Source organism: Zootermopsis nevadensis, unplaced genomic scaffold, assembly GCF_977971745.1.
Source record: "Zootermopsis nevadensis isolate Lab colony 2312 unplaced genomic scaffold, Znev_1.0 Znev_ptg000028l, whole genome shotgun sequence".
Classification (NCBI taxonomy): domain Eukaryota; kingdom Metazoa; phylum Arthropoda; class Insecta; order Blattodea; family Termopsidae; genus Zootermopsis; species Zootermopsis nevadensis.
This window is the reverse complement of record NW_028259160.1, coordinates 18972240-18998592: the sequence shown is the minus strand read 5'-3', so window position 1 is coordinate 18998592 and position 26353 is coordinate 18972240. Positions and strand designations below refer to the sequence as shown.

General features: G+C 39.8%; 3 protein-coding genes and 1 long non-coding RNA gene across 9 annotated transcripts in view; 3 read left to right on the top strand and 1 right to left on the bottom strand.

The window, feature by feature from the left end:
* LOC147872390 (uncharacterized) overlaps positions 1-1693 on the top strand; it is a 9674-nt gene extending 7981 nt beyond the window's left edge. Inside the window, exons 4-5 of the mRNA XM_087357207.1 lie at positions 479-585; positions 1517-1693. The gene's annotated coding sequence lies outside the window, so the exon portion shown is untranslated. The remainder of the gene's footprint in view (positions 1-478; positions 586-1516) is intronic.
* On the top strand, positions 1644-10006 carry LOC147872389 (uncharacterized). Of its 3 annotated transcripts, none has more exons than XM_087357203.1 (6): positions 1644-1779; positions 3807-3982; positions 5550-5663; positions 5878-5958; positions 7113-7208; positions 8760-10006. In XM_087357203.1, the coding sequence occupies exons 1-6, from the start codon at positions 1728-1730 to the stop codon at positions 8868-8870; spliced, it is 630 nt and encodes a 209-aa protein (XP_087213329.1). In that variant the 5' UTR covers positions 1644-1727; the 3' UTR covers positions 8871-10006. The 3 variants fall into 3 exon arrangements, with proteins under 3 accessions (XP_087213329.1, XP_087213330.1, XP_087213331.1); XM_087357204.1 differs by lacking the exon at positions 1644-1779 and adding an exon at positions 2184-2312; XM_087357205.1 differs by lacking the exon at positions 1644-1779 and adding an exon at positions 3376-3478.
* On the bottom strand, positions 1778-26353 carry LOC147872388 (uncharacterized). The gene is made up of 3 exons (XR_015537429.1): positions 26186-26353; positions 10204-10372; positions 1778-1864 (listed from the first exon to the last, which is right to left on the bottom strand). It is a non-coding gene; the product is annotated as an uncharacterized LOC147872388 (long non-coding RNA).
* LOC147872386 (uncharacterized) overlaps positions 25072-26353 on the top strand; it is a 61814-nt gene continuing 60532 nt past the window's right edge. For all 4 annotated transcript variants that reach the window (XM_087357201.1, XM_087357198.1, XM_087357200.1 and 1 more), the window contains exons 1-2: positions 25072-25436; positions 25747-25850. The gene's annotated coding sequence lies outside the window, so the exon portion shown is untranslated. The remainder of the gene's footprint in view (positions 25437-25746; positions 25851-26353) is intronic.

Genomic DNA, 26353 nt, shown 5'->3' with positions numbered 1-26353 from the left:
TCCTTCGGGAGGGTTGGTCAAGTGTTTAAAAAGCAACCAACCCCCTTTGGGGGGGGGGGGGGGTTAGTTTAGTGTCTCATTCAAGTGTTTTAACCCTTGAGTAAGAAACTAAACTTTACAGGTCTGTTGTGACGAAATGTTATAGTAAAGTGTTTGGCACTCCTGTTTCAAATTGAGGAAGTTCTGTGCTGAAATCTCAGCCTGCATATTTTTGTTTTGCCAAATTCATTGAAGACCTTTCCATAAAAGTCACGAGTTGCCAATAGTACTGGCTGAGCACTCAACTGTACAGGTCTGTTGTGACGAAATGTTATAGTAAAGTGTTTGGCACTCCTGTTTGATATTGAGGAAGTTCTGTGCTGAAATCTCAGCCTGCAAATTTTTGTTTTGCCAAATTCATTGAAGACCTTTCCATAAATAACAGATTACTGTGACATAAATAAATACAAGTGTAAATGTTATTTTCTCTTGGTGGCAGACCATCATATGAAAGCGATGTACCATGTGATTGTCGCGGACATAAATGAATTTCTTGAGGCAGTGAGATGGAGGCTCCCTAAAGAAGATGCAGTGGATATGGGGTTGGTAAGTGTGGAGCTCTTTGCTATCATCATTTGTCAGGGTGTATGGAATAAATATCAAACTTAGTCAAAATTAATACTTTTGAAACAATCAGATGCATACAGCAAGCAATATTTAAATTGCCGTCCTTTTTTATGAGTGCTGTAATTATCAGATTTATTGAAGATTTTTACACCGGTAACAGAGTATTGTCACACAAGCCTGTAAATGTTATTTTCTCCTGGTACTACGGCTCCAAATAATTTGCAATGAATATTAAGGGGCCGAATCATGTGTGATATTTACACCTGCACTTAATTAGACACAAAAGATGTTCTTGAGTACTAGGGAATGATGGAATTGACTGTTGCTTTGGTTATGTGACCTTTTCAAAATCCTTACTTTTGAAATATTTTAATGTAATTATAAAAACAGTAGATAGAAGTAATTGTAACAATTAAAATAAATATTAATATTCAGAGTAAAGAAGCGGCTGTAGGCTAGGTCACAGAAAGGTCTTGGATTCCCATTCATGTGGAAATGGAGAACAGAGAAACATGTCAAGACTGCAATGCAAATCTGTATGTACTTTTGAACTGCTGAACATTAATGTGATATCTGGTACTCGTTGCGGTTCATGAGGTCAGAGGCTACTGTTATTCACTTTGCATATGTTTGTACATAAGTTTCCAACTTAACGTTTCTTTGGGATGCATCTTTTTTTAAAACAGTTGGCGACAAATGCAGGAGCTTTCAAATAATTAATTTATAGTACGAGGCGCGTCCCAAAAGTAAGTTTCGCACTCGTCCCACAGCTAGCAAACCTTATATTGCACGAAGCGACTGTGCGTACGTGATAGAGCAATGACGTAGCATGGCGCATGCACTAACGGCACTTGCCGCGTTCTCACAGTAGCATCGTTGCAGCTGTTGAAGATGGAGTTTCTTATTCCAGCTCCCGCCGACTGTGAAGTGCGGTCAGTGATAACGCTAGGCCGCACACGGCTCGACGGACAGCAAGTCTCCTGCAGGAGTTCAGCTGGGAGGTGTTTAATCATCCACCCTACAGCCCGGACCTCGCTCCCAGTGATTTCCATCTTTTCCTACACCTCAAGAAATTCCTGTCCGGTCAGCATCAGCGTTTTGAGAATGACAGAGAGGCGGAGATGGTTGTCACACAGTGGTTCCAATCCCAGGCGGCAGACTTCTACGACACAGGTATTCAAAAGTTGGTCCCACGGTATGACAAATGTCTCAATTCCGGTGGCGAATATGTTGAAAAATAGCTGGACACTTGCTGTATCTGTTGCAATAAATATTTCCATGAAATTGTGTTTTGTTTCTGTAAACGGAACGGGCCTATTGACCCGTTCCGGGACAGCTATTCAAGCCATGTAAAAGAACCTAACGAGCATGATACGAGATGTTTCATAAGCAAACATTCAGCGGCCATTTCTCATCCAGGTCTCTCCAGATTCCCTACTAGATGGCTCTAGTAGACAAATCAGGATTGAGTAAAAGTTGTGCAGAGGCAGTGGGCTTGTCACTCACTGCTCAATTCCACCCTACAAGACTTGTTCTAAGGACAACTTCGATTTTATTGTTGTAAATGAAGTAACAATAACATTGTTGGCTGTGAATAAATCTCTTGTTTGGATACATTGTCGCTGTTTCCATGGAAAAATATTAGTTTATTGTGTATGAAGTGTATTTGAGAATTTCGTGGTAAATAATGGAGGACTTGGACGTAGGTAAGTGAAATACTTAATTTATAACATTATTTTCAATTTGTCTATTTGTAACCGAGTTCTAAAAACGTTTATTCTGATATAATTGCCTCTGCTAGAAAGTTTATAATCCCTCCTCACGTTAATAATACGTCATATCACTGTTGTGTCTACGCTCATTGTAAAATAATCTCGTGTTTGGAAATATTGTAGCTGAGTTTCCACGAAAATGTGTGTGTTTTATATGTATGATGCTTATGGTTTGTTATTAGATCATTTCGTTTTGTGAATAATGGAGGACTTAGAAATGAGTAGGTGAAAAATGTAATGTTTAAAATTATTTTTAATTTGTTTGTGTGAAACCGAGTTCTAAAAACGTTTATCGGAACGTAAATGTGAAATGAGAAAAACGTGATGAATGTCACTGCAACTGTCTACGAAAATGTCAGAGCTACCTTTAAAAAACCATGAAATTTCGGAATTTAACTTATGACTATCTAGAAACATATGATGCAGACAGTCAATCATTCATTTCTTTCCTTCTGTCTCCAGGCATTATAAACTCTGCTTGAGGATCGTGGATTCAAAGTTATAGGCTAGACTGCAACGATATTGAATGTGACAAAATGCAATACGTTAAAAGTTAATTTCGGAGAATGCTTTCTGTCGTGCATTTCAGGATCTTCTGAGCCCCCACTATGTATGTACAAAAGTAGAAAAAATTACAAAAAGAAATTTAAATCATGAAAGTCAAGAGACCAAGGTATCAAAGAACAGTATGCTGTTTATGTTCAGTGATCCATCAATGGTTAAAGTGAGTGGAAGTTGGAAGAGTTCCTTAAGCGTCACTTTATATCGAAGCATTTTCTTGTGTATTTCAGTGTTTGCTATTCTCCGAAGATTATTAAGGCAGTAAAGTTGAGAGGGGGATGGGCAGGAAATTTATTGGAAGAAGAGAAGTGCGCACGAAATTTTTTGACGTAAATACGTCTATATTTTAGGGTCAGTGTCATTCTGCAAAAAAGTGTGTCGAAAATGTGTAAGATGGTTACCTAGGAAACGTCATCTGTTTATCAACAAATAAACAGCAATGGTTACCTAGGAAACATCTATTTACTCGGCATTGTTGTTACCTATAAAACATTTCATTTCATTACATTACATTCATCTTCCACAGACCCATCTTAAGCGTAAGTAATTCAAGTTGAATAAGCAATGTCTTAATCAAACTTTACTCAATTGTAAAGAATGTATAAAGGAAATATTTAGAATAAAACCAATATATAAACTTCCTTTCCGTATAGGCGTATTTACGTCAAATTCTCCGGATCCGTGGTTCCACTGACAACTTTTTTGGAAATCATGGAGAAAAGAGACAATTTAAGATGGCAGTGTTTTGCGAATACAGTAATGACATGAACGGAATTTCTTGAGCAGACGAGTGTCGGTTTGTCAAGGGAGACCACAATATGAAGTGCGCTTAGATGATCGTATTAATAGTCTAATATTCTGTTGCAGTTATCTTGTTGTTACGAGGCCCAGCACCTGCGATCATTGCGCACAAGGACAAATATGTGGCCTGGCTAATAAACGTTGTGGAGCGAGAATGCACTGCATACCTCCCGAGATGCTTCTGCTCCACTAAAGTAGTTTGGTTCCTGGTCATGATGTTTGTCATCTTATTTGTTTCCAAGGTAGGTACAAGAAGGAACAGATACACAGAAACGGAGGACTTAGTACACTTATGTGGATTTAGGTTGATATGGATATAAAAATTGAAGACTATGTACGTAAGAATGTGAAGTAGACTGATATGACTTCTTAAGATACATTCAGGAGTGAAGCTGACAATCTTCTGGTATTAGTGCCCTCTAACTGACATTTCAGGGGTGCTTACAGCCCTTGTCAACAGGTAGATGGATCAAAATTGATATGTCCATTAACTTCTACCATGTAGGATTTGAGGTTTTTATGGCAGTGGGTCTGAAGATGGCTTTCTTCTGGGGTGTTGCACCTTGTTTTCTGGTAGAAGTTTGCCAACATTTCAGAGATTCTTGCTGTCTCCATCTGAGTGATGATGGTGGTAGGAAGGATCTCTGAAACCTCGGTAAAGTTCTACAATCCAGAAGGCAGCCATCTTCAACTTTTACCACACTACACGTCTGAACAAAACTATCAGGAGTGACAGTGCACTAGACAATTAAGCAATTTGTTAGAGAGTAGATATGTACTATTCTAACCAGAGTGTGACAGTCTGTATATCAAAATAAATAGCACACATATTTTGATGGGGAATATTAATTTTTGTACCACTGATCCGAAATAACGTATGTGCTTAAAGGTGGTGTAGTTTATATGGACTGGTATAAACACATTCTTTAAATATTCTTGATCAATAAATATGTTAAATAAAACAAAATAAATGCTTCAGATACAAATACAAATGTGTACACACACAGTGATCAACAAACCAGCCAATTGCGATTCACCATTTCATTCTGTTTATAAGTATGTGAATGCCCTGTTCTGACACGTTAAGATGCCAGGAGTTGCCAACAGTACTGGCTCACATCTCAACCGTACAAATGTTGTAGTGAAGAGGTTGGCACTCCTGCTTCATATTCAGGAGGTTGTGTGTTCAGATCTCGGCCCAGAGGCTTTTTGTGAGTTTCCTGAGTCCCCCAGGGAAATTTGGGATCGTATGTTACATTATGGAATGACCACTTCCTTCCTTCTACGTCCTTTGTAATTCAGTATTCGGTACCATAGTGTCTTTTGGTGTTATGGAGTCTGATTTGCTGAAAACATCTTTAAGTAATCTATAAGTATATAATAGGTTTGTAATCAGTTGTTTCAAACCATTTTTGTTGAGAAGGGGAGGTCAGGCAAGTGGAGTTTTCATTAGACTGAGTTGACAACATTTGCTGACCTATGTTTATGCTTACTTGCATAATGAATAAAGCAACGTAAGATTTTGTATTATGTTGTTTAGGTAATTCAAATGTATATTTAACAATCTTATTTTAATTTGTTTCTCTCAAAAGGTAATTGTTCCACATAATATGTTTGTGGTTGTAGGGAATAGATACCATATTTTGTCAAATTTAATCCATTCAGAACAGAATGAGATGAATAGTGCAATGCGCACATGGACTTATATTTTTTGTTAGAAATGTAAATGCCAAATTTAATGATGACCTTTCCATAAATAACAGAATACTGTGACGCACAAGTGTAAATGTTATTTTTTCTTGGTGGCAGTTCGTTATACCAGAGATGAACGCGATGTCCCGTATGATTGTCGGGGACATAACTGAGTGTCGTGAAGCAGTGAGATGGAGACCCACTTTAGGAGATCCATTTAATTTGGGATGGGTAAGTGTGGAACTCTTTACTATAATATTTTTGGAGTTATATGAACTAAATATCTTACTTAATCTAAATTAATCCATTCACAGCATAATCAGATGACTAGAGCAAGCAATATTTAAATTGCCTTACATTTTTTGAGCATTGCAAACGTACAATTTAATGAAGATCTTTACACCAGTAACACAAGTCTTTAATTGTAATTTTCTTGTGGTGCTAGGACCTCAACCAGGAAAGTGGCAAAGAAGATGACCTAGGAGAGAGGTTGGAAGGGGATGACCCTTCTGTCGAGGAGGAGTTGGTGAGTTTGTATCCCTCACTGCAGAGATGTACAAACTTTTAAAGTGAGGGCCATATTGAAAAATTAGATGCTCATTGCTGGCAAAATAGAAGCTTTACTAGCCAATTATGTACTAAATATAATTATGTCATTTGCAGTGAAATAACTGTGACATTTATACCAATACTTCTTTAGACACAAGGAATGTGTTCTTGAGTACTGAATAATCGTGACATTCACCATTCATTTATTTAGTTTTGCTTTGATTATGTGAGCCATTCAAAATTCTATCCTTTCGAATACATTAATATAATTATAAAAACAGTAGATAGAATTGATTGTAACAGTCAAAAGAAATGTTAATCCTCAGGAAAAAGAAGAGACTTTAACATTATAATATCAACCAACATGCCCCTCAGTTTCAGTCGCAGACAGATCTTGGATTCAAATTTATGAGGAAATGGAGAATACAGAAACATGTCATGAGTGTAATGTAATTTTATATGGAGTGTGGGCAGTTTTGAACTGCTGACCTTTAATGCGATATTTGGTACTGCTTGTGGTTCACCAGGTCAGAAATATCCACTCTGATATTAGAGGGGGCAGTAGTTTATTCACATTCACGTGTTTGTCCTTATCTTTTCTCCGTAACGTTTGTTTAGAATGCGTTATTCTTTAAAACAGTTGGTCACAAATGTAGGAGAATACAAATAATTCAGTTACATTTATATTTACAGAACTTAGATTATTTTTAGGAAGAGTTTTTAAAATTTCGGAAGAGATTTTAATTTCATTTCTTCCACGCTTTGCAATTCTCCGAGCTCTACTTGAACATTTCTTGACACTGCCTCAAAATCTACTTCAAAGTGTTATGCAAATATCCAAAAAGTGTTTTGTGCTTTCTGAAGTCCTGGAACCTCTTCTCTCAAAGCATCAAATTCACCTCGTACTCACTGGCTAGAACATCCTTGATATCATTATCATATAGGTTTTAGTTACCAAATACCAAATTTCATCAAATTTAATTCACTTGCAACAGAATCAAATGAATAGAGCAAAGCGTACATGTCCTTATGTTTGAAAGTACTGTAAATATCAAATTTAATTAAGATCTTATAAGTCATGTCAGAGTATAGTAACACACGTGTGTAAATGTTGTTTTCTTCTGTTCCTAGCCTTACGTCCAAAAGAAGGAAATGGATGACACGAGACATCGAATCGAATTACAGAAGTCGGCACTTAAAGACAAACGAACAGTAAATCAGTACTTGGTATGTGTAGAACCTTTGCTGGCTACGATGTCCATACTATAACATAAATGACTTATAACTCTTTCACTCCTAGTGACAATGACACCGGTGTTATTTTCTTCAGAACTGTCATAGTTGAAAAATTGTGGATTTTCAAGTACTATTTTAGGAATTCTCTTACTACATAGTAATTTTAACATGGAATGAAATATCTTTTGTTAGATACAGCGCTGTTTTTATAAGTGGCCACAGTGAGATGAATGTGCACTGATGACAGTAGTTAGTTCCTTGTAGTCTGTTTATTAAAGACCATTTGGCAATAGAAAGGAATGAACCGTGGCCAGTATTTGCCAAAGAGTTGTCAGATTTAGGCTGGAGTGAACGCTACTTTCATGGGTTTGAATTCCACTCAGTTTATGCATAATTATGTGTGTGCTTATTTAACAGTGATGAATCTTACTCATTGCCATATACCTCTCAGTGTGTTAATGAGTTAATTCTTTTCTTGACAGTTGAGTCTTAAAACTATTGCAGGTGATTGCAAAGACTCGTCAAAGCCAAGATACTCGTAGGGATTGGTCAGATGAAAAAGAGAGAAAGAAAGTCTGAAATTATTACTAAGTTTTATACTTTTTCTCTGGTTATGTTCACAATCGGTAGCTCTAAGAGTTATGCCTATTAGTTTTACCTTGTCTGTCTTTCTGCATGTAAAAACTCAAGAGCCTCTGAACAGATATTCATAAGATTAAGAGTTTTATTGAAATGTGTCTGCACATTCCAATTTTGTTTGAATGTAGAAAATAACAGAGACTTAACATGACTACTTACGTGTTTCCTGAGTGGAAATTTATGCAGCTTAGAGAAACATTGGGGAATCCTGTGTTATGATATCAACTAACCAACATAACCCTATGCAAAGGTTAATATCCCAAACAGTAGTCTACCAACACTGATGCCACTTGCAAAGTTCACGTTCTGCGGTGCAAATAGAATTGTTCTATGCATACATTTTCTAACTTGTTAATTTCTTCGAGCAGAATATAACAAGATTTCGGTATTCTGCATGCATGATCAAGTGGTTCCACCCATAACAATGTTTGGTAAAGAGTTTAAGAGCTGTGTGAAATGTCCGTTAATCCATCTCTCCAACTTTAAAATGCATTAATCAATCTTATAAATTTTAATTTAAGTTTGAGAAATTGTTATAAATACTCTCATACTCTCTAGTGCTGCAGTCCATCAGAACAAAAAAGCTCTAAATTTCTGAGGTGGGAGCATCTATACCAAAATTCAGTTTTTACGTATGTTTGAAAATATAAGCAACTTTTGTTGTGCCTGTATGGTTATATACACATTTACTATTTGTATTGATACTTACGTACAATTTCTGTCTATTGCATAAGAAATGTGTCATGTGAACAGCAAATTCTTTCTGTATGTCGATTCTCCCAGACAACTCTGTCGTCACTGAACATAGTTGCTAATGTGACATTTTAGAATTGCGTGCATACAGTTCATAACTTGCTAACTTATAGAAACAGAAAAGAACTGTTATGATATTTAATGTTCCAGGCGTTTGCCCAGTTGTCAACAATAATAGAGGAGGATGAATCTTGTGAATCCTCCACGTCAACAATTATCCAGGAGGATGAAAAAGAACATGATGCATATTCTTCTGAATGATCCATGCCAGCAGTGATGCAGAAGGAGCAGGAAGGAGAAAAATAAGAGGATGATCTTGTGAATTCTCTGTGCCAACAATGAATCAGGAGGAGAGGAGGATAAAGTAGAGGAGAATTCATCAGCTTACAAATTCTCCGTATCAGCAATAATAGAGTGTCATTTTGCCTCACCTGATTATCATGCTTGCCAGATCGATTGAGAATGGTAATATAAGGAAGGCTGCTTTCTTCTACACAAATCATTTAAGTATTTCATTTTCCGTGTCCGGCAATTCCCGTTTGGGCATTCCGGTGCTAGCGAGAGTAGTAAGTGACCCCACTAACTCTGCACAATTTATACTCTATCCTGATTTGACAGCCAGAGCCATATAGGAGTGAAACAGGAGACTTGGGTGAGAAATGGCCACTGAATTTTGCTGATGAAACATGAAACATATCATGCTAGCAAGGTTCATTTACATGCCGTAAGTCTACAACATGGGACCACCGGCTTTACTTCCCCTCCAAACGAAGTTGTGCTACAGATTTTTATCATCCTTTAAATCCATCGACCTTGGCCGGGTATGAACCCGCGAACCTTGGGTCCAGTGTCAAGCATGCTAACAACTAGTCCACTGAGGGTAACATTTATGTATTGTAGAGTGAAAATGCCACTTCCTAGGATGTTGTACTGTACAGTCTGATAGATATCTACTGATGTTTCAGAGGTATTGTCTGCCTCAATCCTCAGGCATGTTTCTCTTCAGTGACTCTATCATAAGTGCTAAGGTGGTGAAGAAGATGACTGTCTTTTGGGTTGTAGCACCTTGCAGTCTGGTAGAAGTTTACTAAATTTTCAGAGTTCCCTGCTGCCTGCATAATTAGGGCGATGAGTACACGTCCCCTGATGACAGAGGCAGCAGGAAACCCTGAAACTTTAGTAAACTTCTACCAGACTGCAAGGTGCTACAGCCCAAAAGACAGTCATCTTCGTACTTACTGCCATGAGAACATCAAATCCTGGATGGTGGTAGCCAATTGGTAAATGTTACTGTCCTTATATATTTTTACATCATTTAACTGGTGCTATTAAATTTGTATGAGTTTTTATGTTTTTAAAAGGATTATTTTTTTGGTTTGATGACCTATGTGAAAGGATATCGACTCTTGTTATTGGCGAGGAACTGTTATACAATACTGATTCCATAATATAATAAGTCTTTTGCCATATTTACATCCATTTATTCGCGTTTCAAATAAATTTATCAGTCTTATAAATTTTAATATATATTTGTGAAATTGGTATAAAAATTAGAAGGGATTTGAATAAAATCACCTCCTCCCCATATACTTACATCTGCCACCGAATTGGCACAGCTGATTAGTGAAGTCTCCTGTTGGGTTACAACACTTGTGGGACGTGCAGTTTTGTCAGTTGAGTGAAAACTGTATAGAGAAGCATTTCTCAACCTATGGTACGCGTACCACTGGTGGTACACGAGCCAATGTTGAGTGGTACGTGAACTAAGAAAGAAAATCAAAAGATAATATTAACATAAATAAATTTTGCATGAACGAAATTGGTTAGTGGTACATTTAATGCGTTAAATTAGAATTAGTGGTACGCCAGTGAAAAAGTATGAGAACTCCTCATATAGAGATTATGTTTGTAACATTTTTGCAAGGCGAAAGCTAATTACAAAGATCCATTTCGGCTATGTAAACGTTTTACATTTTATGTAATTTTAATGACAAGGTGTTAATTGAAAGCGGGTGTAATTTACTTGTGACAATCAGTTGCATTTGTTTTAGAAGTGGATGATATTAAGCACTTGCAATTGAATGGGACACATCAGCTATTGGCATATGCTGATGATGTTAATTTATTGGGGGACGATATAAATACAATAAAGAGGAACGCAGAAGTTTTACTAGAGGCTAGTAGACAGGTGGGGCTGGAAGTAAATTCAGAAAAAACTAAGTACATGTTAGTATCTCGTCATCAGAAGACAGGCGGGCAAAATTATCTTAGGGTGGCTAATAAATCCTTTGAAAGGGTTACAAAGTTCAAATATTTGGGAACAACAATAACAAATCAAAATGATACTCATGAGGATGTTAGGAGGAGACTAAATTCCAGAAATGCTTGCTACTTCTCAGTTCAAAATATTTTGTCTTCCCGTCTGATTTCTAAGAACCTGAAAATTAAAGTATACAAAACAATAATCTTGCCTGTTGTTTTGTATGGGTGCGAAACATGGTCTCTCACTCAGAGGGAGGAACACAGATTGCAGGTGTTTGAGAATCGGGTGTTGAGAAGGATATTTGGGCCTAAGAGGGAAGACGATGGGGCGTGGAGAAAACTGCACAATGACGAGCTTAAAAATCTGTACTGCTCTCCCAGTATTGTGAGGGTGATTAAGTCGAGAAGAATGAGATGGGCTGGGCATGTAGCGCGCATGGATGGGACAAGAGGTGTGCACCGGGTACTGGTTGGGAAACCTGAAGGGAAGAGACCGCTGGGGAGACCTAGACGTAGATGGGAGGATAATCTCAGGCGGGATCTATGGGAGATAGGAGTTGAAGGAAACTGGATTTTGTTGGCCCAGGACAGGGTCCGGTGGAGGGCTTTGGTTAATTCGGTGATGAACCTTCGGGTTCGGTAAGCCATCTAGTTAGTTAGTTAGTTGATATTAAGCACACAGATCTCAGATATTCTATTGACTTTTGGGTTGCTATTAGAGCTGCAAGGAGTAAGCATAAGAGATTGATACAATCCTAAAAAAAAGTGTTTGAATTAGCAACGTCAGCTTTGGAAAATAAATTGAATGCTAGGGAGGCACAACCAATATCTTGAAGAGTTATCCAGTTACTATCCTAAGATGTAAAGCAAATTTTTTGGACCCACACTGAAAGATATCAAGAGAATGGCCTTTGATCTCGCCACATAAAATAATATTTCTTATCCATTTTACGTACAACAAGGTAAGGAGTACTGGAAATGGCTGCGAAGATTTATCAGTTGATACCAAAACCAGAGTTCACAGAAGTTTCAAGGCATATTGGCAGCAAGAGTTACTCCAGAGGCTCTAGCAAGTTTTTCCTCTGGTGCTGTGCATAAACTTTAATTCACGTTGTGTATTTAACTGCGATGAGTTGGCCTGACTGGTTCAGCATAAGTTGCCTAAATTCATCTTAGAGAAGGGCATCATCAGCAGAAATGTCTTCTCTTGTTTCTTCCGTCTGTTCTGATATTTCCTAGAAGCAACATGAGATTCAAGCTACTTGATGGTGGTCCTCCAGACTCGATAGCAGTTTGTCACAAGTACGGGTTGATCCAGGTTGGGGGTTGGGGCGTTAGGCTGATGACCTGATACCCGGAAAATATTTCGTTGTCCAGAAACCCGATAATTGGCCTCGGAATAGGTATGAAAGACTACGACGAACTAAGCTACGGAAGAAGGTAGCTCAAGGTAGGAAGAGATGAGGACATATTATTCGGGATGCCAGAGCCTACCAAGTGTGATGTTGATCAGAGTTATTTAAGAACTTGGTAAAATATTTAGATACAGATGACAATAAGATCATTCTAAAAACTACAAGCAAAAACTAACAATACAGTATTTTAAAACAATGAAGTACGTATTTTATAGACAGGCATTGTTCAGGCATCAAGAATGTTACACCTTTACATTGTTAGAAATAACGGCATTGAAGCATTCTTTACATGCGCCATTTTTCGGCGAAGGAAACCTTATGGCCAACCCTGTGCCCCTATTTTGTAGCATATAGAAGGTAATAATTTCTCCTGGGTTGTCTCCCCAGGGATAAGATATTTTTATGTATCCTTGGACGCAGTAGCATATATGAATTTTGGACAATCCTGAGGGCTATTTAAAAACTAGGGAATTTCCCGTGTTATCATTAAGGTAAAGCGAGTAGAGATTGCGCACAATTCGGGAAAAAATCACTAAAAATCGAATGTTTATCTATTTTCGTAAATAAGTGTACACATGTGTTCTTTGGTATGTTAGGCATATTTAATGAACAATATTCCGATTGTTTTTTTCAATTTTTGATAAGATAATGCAGTTTTTTCAGACATTCGATTTTACGCAATCTCTCCTAACCGGGTAGGTGAGATTGCGCAAATGGGTAGGAAAGATGGTTTATGGTTTGAATTACTTATTTCGATCAAACTTTATTAGAAATTGTTATTATAAAATGAATTAGAAGCTTTATTATTACAGAAAATGAATAGTAATGTTATTAAGAAAAGAAATTGTTTTATTATTGCAAAAAATAAATAGATAATTGTATCCGACTGTTTATACTCAAAAGCACACATATTATTCTTCGTAATTTTAGGAAAGTTAAGTCGGCCTATTGTAAGTCAGGAGAAGAAACACACTTAATCAAACAAAAAACTGAATCAAACAACAAACGTACTTAATTACTAATATTAACCCTTTGCGGTCCCTTTTAAATACTACTACAGCTCTCTGCAAGTCTATTTAAATACCACTAAGCTGTATAAATTCAACTACTATTATGAACTGTTTTGATTTTTTTTAACTTGCATAAAACGGAAGACACTTTGCTAAATATGGCAAAATATGTTCTGAGAGGATCACAGTTCCTCTTATTTGAATTCTGACCGTGTGAAACATTTTTCAAGGACTGTACCACTATCGCTAGTGAAATGCGTAATAAGCCGTGCCTATCTGCTCCCTGTCGTTCGGTAGAGAATTAAGCAAATCCAAGTCGGTAGATATGACTTTGGCGACGTCTAAACATCTCTTATTGCATGCAGATATACGATGTCTAAGCATTGGATTTCATAATCTCAGAGCTGTGCTTCGTGTTGCGCCGATTGTGTTCGCAAGATCAAGACCAGTTCAGCACCATAAAAGTGTAACAGAATGCAAAGTGTGAACGATGAAGTCACTACACATGAAGAATGCTTGATAAGAAGACGAAACAATATGCACATGTCAGTGGTGGATTGCTCTATGCGCCAAAAATAATTAAAAAATAGAATGTCTTACTGGGAAAATGGGATAACTGTTTTATAACTTTATCAGATATGAAATACTTTTGTTCTAAGTAAATATGACAGCAACACACCCGATGGTATTCCTTTACTATAAGATGTATGGCAAAACACTTGGTGTGGAATCCTGGCTTCCTTTAGACATGTGTCAGAATAAAATGACTTTTCTCTTCTGCCTCCTTTCACTGTTATCAGGTACACAAAGTCTTACCAGAAAAACTAGCATAGAACTAGTGCAAAGAAGAAATCTTGAATGATAGGCTGACACTGTTTGCCAGCCTCAGTTTGACTCCAGATCACGTAAAATATGCGTAAAGTACGTGGTGGACTAAGTTGGACAGAGATCCCGAAAAGGGTTATATACTCCGGATACCATTCTAATACAAATTCTTGCTACTTATTTCGTCTCTTCTGCCGGATTTCTTTCGACCACAATCAATACACTGTTGGTCACACATGAAGCCATCTACCGCATGAGATGCATTTTATCCAGTCCGATTTTGAAGTCGTAACGGAGTAATGTTCTAAACACACTACGCATTCGTCGCTTCTGTTTTCTCTGACGTGGACTGACAGAAGTTCCATTCCATCGCTGGCTTCGCCAGATGTGGTCGATGGTGTAGGAGAATCATGTTCCAACCTTCTACGGCCTGTACTTTGTTTCTTTCTTGTTAATTTAGATTGCCGAGACCTCACAGTCACTCCTTGTTTCGTCTTATCTTTTGCTGTTTTCTTCTTTTTTAAAGCTGCTTCGTTCTTCTTTCTTTTACGTTCTTGTACTTCTTTCTGAGTGTTCATGTACTCAGGACCAGTAACGTTTGTCGCACTCCGCTTCCTTTTTGCTGTAAACTGTGAGGAAAAGGTGAAATTTGTTTTAAAACTTTTGTTGGTGTCACCTTAGCTTGCGTAGATGTTGACGGCTGACAATTGGGTAAAACGTCTGAGGAGGGAACCGTTGATGTGGTCGGTGTGCATTCAGGAGAGACAGGAATTTGAGCGGATGGAGAAGTCGGAGTTGTGACCGAAGGTCTGCTCGGAGTATGAGGTTGTTCAGTGTTTCCTTGTTGGGCATCTACATCACAGGGTAACAAATAGGCGTGTTCGGGAATTGCATCTATGTTTAGAGGATAAATGCCAGTGGCACGGAAGGCAGAAGCTGCGAGTTGAACGTTAGCGGCGCGAGACCATGCTGAATTTAAAAGTTCGCCGAAATCCTCTCTTGTAGTTCTTCCTATTTCTTTGAAATAGGTTTTGAAGGCTTAAATACAACCCGATACAAAGGCTGTAGATAATGGGTTGTGTGACTTGGCAAGCAAAGGATGATAACATCATTATCTGCGGCGACTTGCAGCATGTCTGGGCTGTTCATATGAGAACTATGGCCATCAAGTATCAGCAAATTTTTACCTAGCGGTTTTCGTGGAATGAAATGTTGAGTCATCCAATCCATAAATAATTTACTACTGATATAAGCGCTCTCTCTCCTCATCTTTATTACTGAACCTGGTGGTGCGCCCCTTTCATATTGAGGTTTTGCGTAAACGCCTTTGAAAATACAGAAAGGGGGTAAAAATTGCCTCTCCGCATTGCAACAAGCCAGAATAGTGATTCGTTATTCAATTGTTGCCCAATCTCGTCGCAGTTCCAGATGCAGCCTGGTTTCCGCAGAAAATCATTTTCGGTCAAAATAGATGTCATAAGACTGAAATAATTCTTAACTTCCTCACGATTCATGCCTTCTGTTCTTGCTCGACTGTTTCTGATGCTTAAATCACGATTTCTCCGCATAAACGATGCGAACCAAACTTTCCCGGCCATCTTCTGTTCGGTATTGAAAGTATCTTTAATATCCAGTTTTTCTGCTAAAGAGTATGCCATAATTCTTATATCGCGTTGTGTTGGCGCGAACCCAAATGCCTGAAGTTTTTTGATGTGATCGGCTAATTTCTTTTCCGAATCGACACATATTTGCGAATCTGAACCCAATGCATGCTTTTCAAAAACATTTCCCTTTAGCCTATTTCTCAAGGTGGATTCAGGAATATTGAATTTTCTATGGTGAAAGAGTCATTTTTATAGCTTCTATAGCTCGTCGCAAATCCTCCTCTGACCAAGATCCTTTATTCGACTTTCTCACATAAACGTTTGGCATTGTGACCTATAAGGAGAAATACCAAAAGAATAATTAGTAATACTCTGCACTAGAAAAACAGCTCCGAAAACAAACTAGGAATTGCATGTATCATTTTATGCTATTTTATTCCTTAACTTATGTAAAATACAGGTAAACGCAGTAGATAAGATGAAAAACACAAAGAACATACTTCATTTTTGTTTGGTTTTGCAATTAATTGGGTGAACAAGTTTATTTTAATCTCTCCTCCCATTGAAACAAATGAAAATCCTGCGCAAACCCAATGGGAAATGCTTTGTGAACAAAGAATTGAGTGACTGGGACGAGTGGGTGAGATAGGCCGCTTTTGTTCATAACACTGCGCCTCATAGTTCTACAAACTTCACAGCCTTTGAGCTCATGTTTGGACGATTAGGAAATTTACCAGGATACGGGTTTTACGCGTGCGAGAATTGAAGGCTAGGTTCCAGAGCGGTTACACATTGGCAAGAAACAAATTGGAGTCATCAAAACTTAGGAGTGAGGAGTCTTACGACAAAACTGTTCACACTCCACAATTTAAGGTTCACGATCTTGTTCTAATGAAGGATTTTTCGGTTAGAGGTGGACGCAGCCGCAAGTTAGAGGCAGCAAGCTCTGGGCCATACAAAATCAAGAGGATAGAGAAGGAAAAGGGCCAAAGGAAATTGGGATGCATACAAATTTACTGAAAACTTTTTATGCGTAATTGCAGATGTGGGCACTTTTAGCAGTTTCCGCACTAAGTGCGATACCGGGACCTGACTCTTGATATTCGAGTAGAGGATATTCCGAGCGCTCCAGGGTTGTACTTTGAACATCAGGCAGAAGCAAGTCTTTACAGCAGCGAATGGAAAGTGGTGACGTATGTAGACACTCGCCAAGAAAGTGAGAATTTGGACATGAGAGAAAAATACATAGCATTAACTTTGGGATTTTGTAAGAAACATGATAGCACCCTTGGGGATGAATGTAACTAGCTGCCGAATGATGATCAATGAAGCAGATAGGAAATTAAGCAAGTATAAGCATTTGCGTGATCTCGTGAACCAGATAACCAGATCAGATAATGTAAATCATAGGCGAAAACGAGGGATAGTAAATTTGATAGGAAGAGCTTCGCACGTCATCTTTGGAGTTTTAGACGACGAAAATGAAGCTTCTTACAATATTAAGATAAGACAACTGGAGATTGAACAGATGGACCTATTAAATTATCCAAGGAACAGATGACTGTAGCGAAGTCTACGCTGAGGTCAGTTAACTACGCGTTACAAGACGTAGCTAGAAATGAAGCTGTATTAGCAAAGGGTCTTATGGCAGTCAGTAACCAGATTGACAAGGAGAAAGGGTGGATCATACACAAGTACACGTGCACATCGCTGCTAGTGGCCTTGAACAAGCACGCCATACCAATAGGGCGTGAATATGACGTCATTATACAAGCGGTCTGAAGGGCATTATTCAACCACATGTCTTGTCGCCTGCTCGGTTGTTAGGGATTTTTAAATCCAGTCAGAGTAACTTGCGGAGGGATTTGCATGTCCCTGTACCCTTGAGCGACGCCCAAACATACCAATTAATTACGATATTAGACACCGAAGTATATTTGATAGTCAGTAAGTTAGTATATGTTGTAAGAGTAACTTTAGTAAGTCGTTGCACGTATAATATCTATAGAGTGTTATCATTTCCCGTCAGGATGAATAAGAACAGTAACAAGTACATATTCATGCAACCAGACAAAGAAGTGCTTGTGGTAGATACCACCAAATAATACGCTGTTAGATTAAGCAAGGAAGAATGATCACATTGTAAAATCATGCAGGAAGTAGAACTTTTCTCTTCAATGAATTCAGTCATCCACAGAAAGTGAAGTGCAAATGTTACAATCTATTCGAGACATTCCAAAGAGTTGCTCACAGCGGATTATTGAACTTACGGAAACATTGTGGATTCCGTTAAAGGGTAACGTGTGGACATTTGTCGCACCCGAGCCAGATCATTGAACTATAATTTGCCGGGATCAGGAGCCGTACGACGTGAAAATCAAGGAGAATGGTAAAATCACATTCTACAAGGACTGTACTGGTTATGAATAGCAAATCTTAACCAGATCTTTCACAGAAGGTTATGCAAATAACACAGATAAAGACGTAATACCACCTTTGACTCTAACCATGGACTGTTGTGAGACCGAAAGCAACAAGCTTATAGATTCCACTTCTATAAGAACGCCCATAAAGAACATACTCGCACACACGGATGAATTAAAGTTAGCCAGCCATAAAGTAGATGAGTTGATACAGGAACAAGAATGGAAACCCACCAATTAAGCATAATCGCGAATGCTGGATCAGTAACGTTAGGCCTACTTATTTGTATATTGCTTCGTTGTTGCTGTGAATCTGTAGGAATTGTTGACTTAGAACTCTTAGAGCATGCAAGGAATATAACCGCGTCACAGCCATAGTTCCAAGCCAAGAATAATGTTCATGCCTCAGGTGATGACTTAAGCAATAAAGATACACGACTAAAATTGGTAACCAGCAGAACAAGTAGGGGGGCTTAAACGTTCCAGGAAATCAGGGTCAGATACGTGCAGCCGTAGAGCAAAGCCCACTAGGAACTAGGAGTAGCAGTCGGGGTACACCTGTAGGGAGGAGATGAGAGGTAACTACGATTGGGCAACAAAATAATAAAATTGTTGCCTCAATCTCCCATACGGAGGGAAGGTACTTGGATATCGGGAACATCGCTTTAAAAATAGGTTAGGTTAGGTTAGGTTAGGATTGTTGTTATCTGTTAGTTCGTTCAGTTATTTATTGCTGTCCACAAGTTAGGTTAATGTGTGTGTGGATAACAATAAATAACTGAACGAACTAACAGATAACAACCCTAACCTAACCTAACCCAACCTAACCTAACCTAACCTGATCTAATCTAACCTAACCTAAACTAATCTAACCTAACCTAACCTAACCTAACCTGATCTAATCTAACCTAACCTAAACTAATGTAACCTAACCTAACCTAACCTAAACTGATCTAATCTAACCTAACCTAACCTGATCTAACCCAACCTAACCTAACCTGATCTAACCTAACGTAACGTAACCTAACCTAACCTGATCTAATCTAACCTAACCTAAACTAATCTGACCTAACCTAACCTGATCTAATCTAACCTAAACTAATCTAATCTAACCTAAACTAATCTAATCTAACCTAACCTAACCTAACTTAACATGACCTGAAGATTTCTGTCTTCTGGGTTGTTGCGCTGTGTAGTCTGGTCGATGTTAACCAACGTTTTAGAGGTCATACTGCCTCCGTCATCAGGGTAAACATCTACCATACTACACAGTGCAACAACCCAGAAGACAGAAATCTTCATACTCACCGCTGTGAAAACCTCAAATCTTACACTAACCTAACCTAACCTATTTTTAAAGCGATGTGTCCCGATAACCCACAAGTACCGGAGGGAAAAAATCTTTATGTTCTATCCCTTATCCCAAGGTTCGCGGCTCGTGTTTCAGCTTAAGCTCCTCCTATGTTGCTTGCAGCATCCCTTACACTCTCAGAACACATGGGTACAAGGGGCGAGAGGGGCTAGTAAATCTGGCAACCTGTCTGGGACTGAAGTTCATTCAGGGTGAACCCCGGACCGCGCTGACTCAGTGTCACCAGTTTCTTAGTAAGTTGACCACCTCCGGCCACGTACATATTTTGATAACCGGGGATGAGACATCGTCATGAGTCTCTCCCAATCTGAACTGAACATCAGATATTTCGAAACTCCCATTATGCTTTCAGCGGATATTGCAATGAAAGTGTCCTCACTTTCGTTAACATAAAGAAATTCTCTGCAGTTTTACTCCATTTGTAATTTATGCATAATTTAGGCTGTTAACCAGGTGCATGCATTTCGTGTACACCCAGTTCTTCTGAGAACTGGATCTTCGTTGGCCTCCTACTTCAGTGGCTGGCTTCGAGCCTATAGCTTCTCACTGTGACAGCTCCTCATATCCTGCGCCTGCGTAGCTGTTTATTTGTTCCTTTGCTGTGCAGTGCGTGTCGGAGCGTCAGCTCCTGGAAGATGTCCGCTCTTTCATCTTTGGAACCTCCTGTTTTCATAAAGTCTGGTATATTCCGTTGCTACATTGGGCCACATTTCCAAAATTTTATTTTCTTGTATTTTGTTGGCTTTCTCCTCCTGAGGCGTCTCTTCGTCGCTTTATTTCTTGTTTCAGCTGAATGTCATTTGTATTGTTTTCTAGTGAAGTTGCTTCGAGTAAAGGTTTCTCGGAATTTCGATGGGTGCTCTCTGGGTAGGATTTTTACATTTCTTAGGACGGTTGATCTTACGTGATAACCGCGTGCATATTTTTGGTTTTCCGTAACAAATTATTGTGGTGAAAAGGATACAAAAATCTGAAGGGATTGCTATGTACCAGGTTGTATGACGTATGTTCTGTTCTTGTGCACGATTTTCATGTGATTGTATCTTCATGTTGATGTCCCGGTGAAGGCGTTCTTTCTAGCCTCGGATGCTGAATGATCTAACTGCGTGACATCTGTGTTGGTTTCTGAACTTCCTCTGAGGTCAATGGATCGATGTGCCGCAGTACCTTAACTGCCATGTTGGTGTGGCCTTGTAGTGCAGGATACAGTTAGAACTCGCTTCCAACTATGGCAAACAGTGGAATTGTGCAACACTCCATTTCCTCGTAATATTTGGCTGCTTGTTTCCCACGTGTTTTTTTCCAAACATTTGAAGTTCACGTGTTGCCCTTGATCACCTAGGCCAGTGGTATTCAACCTGGAGTACGCGTACCCCGGGGGTACCCGAAGACATCTCAGGGGGTACGTGAAATTTAAAAAAATATATTATTTTATGATAAATACTGAATAATCAGTAATGTAATTTATTTAATTTATTTTAGATGTAAATTATGAACTATGTATAACTTGAATTATACACCAACAAATTTGGGAGTACAAAGTTGAAGAATAATTATATCTGGGGGTACGCGAACAAAAAAGTTTGAATACCACTGACCTAGGCTATGTATCCAATCTCGCTGATTTCTGATTAGAACGGGGGAGAAGTGTGAAGGCATTTTTCGACGTCGACACAGAATTCTGGCTTCGTCTTTCTGAAAGAACATGCTGGATTCACAAGTTAAAATCGTGGTACTGAGTACCGCTGAATTTGCGGGGCATATAGCGAAATTATTCCGGCTACACCGCAAGATCAGCTGTAGTCTAGCGCGGATTCTCGTAACTGGGGGTCCTTGCGGTGTGGCCTCTAGTTCGCGTCACGAGCGAGGCGAACTAGAAGGTTCATAGTTTGGATCCCGCATAGTTGTGGTGCTCTGCGTGTGGCTGGGGTCCCCGTCCACTGAGGCTGTGCTGGCCTGAGAATCACTGGCTGACGTGCGTCATCGGTACCCTGAGGTTCCGGTGGTTCGCCGAATTTATTTTTCTTTTGGACAGATTTGGTTCAATGGGTCCCATGACAAATACACCTCATCACCAATTTCAAAGTTAAGCTTTTTGTTATAGTTTCTTTATTTTTTTCATGAGACTTCCGGTTATTTTCCTTCACGACTTCTTCTAAACTAAATTTTAAGTTCTCTAACCTTGTCGCGTGCTCAGAGTTTTGTAATTTCTCTGTCAATTTGGCTTGCAGATCGTTCTGAGTGGCAGATTAGTTTCCCTACCGCGCATCAGATAGAAGTGGCTGTAGCTGGTGGTACTATGGGGCGAGGCTCTAAATACCATCAAGAAAAATGGTACTACTATGTCTCAATTGGTACTTGTTGCATCTATATAGTGTGAAAGACCATCATGGAGGGAACTATGAAAACGTTCCACCATTTCGTTTCCCATTGCATTATACGCTGACGTCTGCACTTTTCTGACTCTCAAAATTTTGCAAGTTTCCTTAAAGGAATTAGATGCAAAGGCACGTCCTTGATCTGTGATTAGGATTGAAATTCATTTCCTCCCTGAGGTTTGTCTGTTCTTCGACCACCGTGGCCATCATTTATTTATTTAGTGTTCTGTCTGACGACAGGTCCATTTGAACAGGATCCTTCCATCCTTTTCTCGGACTGGGACCTGTTCATATACGTTCTTGGCAGATGATTAGATGTGGTTTGCCATTGCCTTCTTCTGTGTGTGAACGGAGTAATTGTTGAGATGCCACGGAGAAACCGGGGAAGTCCCCGGAGGAAAACTCCGTGTTGCCTAGACCACGGCCTTGCCCAACACAAGTTATAAATTCGGGCACCGCCGGGAATTGAACCCGGGGCCCCAGGATTACAAGGCTAGTGCTCTGACCACTAGACTACCGTGGCGGTCACCAGTGGTTAAGACCGATTAATTCCGTGCTGGATGAATAGCGAAGATAGTTTCCGGGATTAACAACAAGGCTTGCCTACCAACCTGACGACGATACACGACTCCGTCCCAGTCTAGAAAGAATTCGCTTTTGTTTGTGAAATGACTTCTTTTCTGTCGTCCACAAAACGGGTCACTGAACTGTGCTTTGAGCACTTCCTGCTTCCTGGGCACGACTTTTGAGCCTGGGGTATGCTCATCAGTAAAATCAAAATCCGCCAACCGCAGACGGCAAAATTATGCAAGAACGTCGGAGCAGCATGGCCTGTTCTTACCAAAAATGTTCGTCTGTTTAGATAGCATCGAAAACACTTGGTGGCCCAGACAAGAGCCGAATATGCTCTCTCAGTCTTATTTAGGCGAACTCTCTGCTAGCGAAGGAAATAGGCTTCTATTCCGCCCTGAATTGCAGCTCCCGCCATCTTGGATGCATCAGTTATAAGTAAGAATGGCAACCGAAAATCTGGGTACGCCAGTACTGGATTTGTACTTAGCTTAAATTTGAGTTCATCGAATGTACTTTGGCATTGGGACTTCCACTCAAATCTTTCTTCTTTCTTAGTTAATTGTGTCAATGGCTTTGCTATCTGAGCAAAATTTGGAATTAACCTCCCGTGAAAAAATGCCATGCCCAGGAATGTTCTAACGCCCTCCACCGTTTTGGGGACTGGATACTCTTTAATTGCCTACTAGCCTTCACCTTGAATATTCCACCGGCCCAAATCTCCTGCGACCACTTTGCCTTCATGCCGTGTAGAAAGACTGCTTCACTGTGTGTACAGTCCACAGATCAGGAGATAAGCCCTGGTAGGAATGCGATATACGCGCATGCGCAAGATTTTGCGGTGAGTGACCTGCTGCTACTAGCCAACCTAAAAGCATTCGTTCCACAACCACTGAAGGAACAACAGACAAAAGGCTTTCATAAGTTCCAATCAGTATAGCTTTAAAATTACCTCGCAGTGCTCGGAGTTAGAAAAGTCAGTTGCTACTTCAGACTCAATATCTTCACGAGAAGTCTCTTCGTCATCGCTACTGTCATTTGGATTGGAAATAATAATTGAGTCTATCACGTCAGCAACAACCCCGTCCCGTTCCCAGTATTTTTGTTCCACATGTTGGCAGTATCCTTCCCAATCCTTTGCAGTCTGTTGTTAAATCCAGCAGCCGCTTCAAAGACAGATCTCCTCTCACGTTGTTCTCGCGAACGTAGTTTTTTACCTTAGACCATGCTAGTTCTATTGCGCTAAGGTCACACATGTATGGAGGCAACCTAACTACAATGTGACCATGGGCGTTTAGTAGCTGATCAATTTTGAAAAAAAAAATCTTTTGATTTCCTTGTCAGTATTAGGTCATACAGTTGGCCCTTTCTCATAGCTGGATCACAGAAAACTCCGTGCCGCTGTAACCATTAGATCATTTCAGATTTAACCGAATATTTTGATGGGGCTTTATCTGCTTGTACACTGTGGTATGGAGCGTTATCAAGTACTGCCACTGAATTGGGGGGCAAATTCTGTAATATTTTCTCCCTAACCCACTTTTCAAAATTTGTACTGCTCATCTGACCATGGTAGTCGCCACGTGCCGAGCCAGCTTTATATATCAGTCCCGCACCTTGAAAGAAACCAGCACGCGATCCAGCGTGAACCATAATCAGTCTTTTTCCAGCATTTCCATCAGAGCATACCCCTTTAACTTTTTGAAAGTTAAATTGCTGTCTACCCAGCTTTCATCTAGGTAGAATATTTGTCTTCCTTCATTGCGAAGCGTCTTAATATTCACTAAATACCTCCCTCGCCAGTTTACTATGTCCGGCCTTTCAATCAAGGTCTTGCGCTTACTTAGACATTTCTTCCACTTAAACCCTAAGTTATGTAAAATATTCCGTAGAGAATCAACACCCCATGGAAAGTCAATTTTTTGTTTAATTATGGGCAGTAGCTTGGGGCAGCTTGGTACTCTCTTCTGCATTGCGTAAAATTCTTGCACAGTCCGCCTTATCACTGACATTCCTATCAGTAGGTCTAGGCCGGTGTTTCCCTGGCGTGTGCAAAGGTGACAGTGTGCCCTTCTCGTCTCTATCTTTTGACTCTCGCCGTACCTTCTTAATTAAAACCTTAGATACACCCGTGTATTTGGCTGCCCTGTCTGTTGCACGGGTCTTGCTTCCTCATCACACAGCTTCACTACGCTGGATATTATTTCTCGCGCTTCCCTGTGAATAGTTTTCCCCTGTTTACGTACACTCGACATGTTTAAATCACCTGTGATTATCATAGAATATTATCACAACACCCACAGGACACAGTACAGATGCTCTCACTACAGGCTAATCTCAACTGCCTGATGTTTTCAGTCTGTGTTGTAGTAGCATAACTCTCTGGCGTGTCACACTTCCCACCAATAGCAGCCCTCTAGTCCATCAGACAGTAAACATTCCCCCCGCACCGCACCAGAAACGACTTCCTTTCTCGTGATCTATGGACAGTAGAATATGTAATGTGTTCGGCAATAGTCGTTCGATTTCGGAATATTTCGTGAGTCGACTTCTCCCCCCCCCCCTTTTCCCCGATCCCAAAAGTGGAATATTCCACTATCGCTTCCGCTGGACTGAGCCTGTCGGTTGGTATATTCAGCGGTGCACGGTTCAGTTCGAAGTTTTCTGTTTCCCATCTGACTCGTGTATTTGTCTTTGCATGTGATTTCTGTTGTCTGATCGATAACATTTTTGGAAGAGCCTAGATGCTTTGAAAAACGTGCCGCAAGTGTTATATAAGCAAGCGATTTAATGTTTCTTGGTGTTAAAAGAAGTCTTTCAGTGTGTTGGCAGCTACAGATTTTTTAACGTTTTTACTTTTGTTGGAAAAAGTTGGAACATTTTGTGGGTGACGTGTTCCTGATACTGCATTTGTGTCATCTCCTTCTATGGTCGGCGGATGCATTTGGAGTATCACACAAAGAAGCAGGTGAGTGACGTAAAACGTAAATTTGTTTAAACCAAGACCGATATGAGCTGCCTCACAAAATGGCTGTTGGTAGTTAGTTTCACGCTGCATCCGTTTAACCTTGAATTTTCTCCTGTACTCACTGCACGCGAGTCCGAGTGTGTAAAAGAACTTGTCTGAACAGGACGGCTGACGGAAAAAAAAATCACTGCTGGAATACGAAAACCGGTCGTCGTAGCTGACTACTGTGCTCCATACTATTATTTGATCGACTCTACACGTTTGACCTTTCACTGCTTTGTACTTATGGGCGCGTTCTTTGTCTGTCTAGAACTGCTCCCTTGGATGTATTCTGAGCCCCTGCTGTGAGAGTTTAACGTAGCGCAGTGACGCACTCATCCATGATTCGACACGAGAAGCAGCGCTGAAGTCTCGGTGAGATCAATAAACACATTTACTTATAAAGACAGTGCATTAGAAAGAGGTGAATTTAGTCATCGCACGAAGAGCTATGTGCATTTGGTTTTGTTTGTGTTGTGAACCGAGGTCAACTTGAGAGCAGTGCATAACGGAGACAGTAGTTATTAAAGTATAATATCCCTTATCACGAACCCTGGGTCCTTTGACCCGGGAGTCGAAATGGCACGATGTAGATGGCCGAGCGGACTGCTATTTATGTTGTTGGTTGAGGGAGGGTAAGGCGTCGTTAAAGAGTGAAAGTTCGAAAAGTAAGTTTAATGAATAAGAGTATAGCTACAGATGATAAGTACCTGTATGGATCAGAAGACGACAGAAGTTGTGGAAAATGTCCCCCGACTCACTCGGCATCAAACACCGAGCTTATGAGGTAAAACTGCGAAGGGAGGGGGGAACTAAATCACCCCCTCATGTGGGTTCTGACCCTTACATTCACAATGGTCTCTTCGTACATGCCAGAC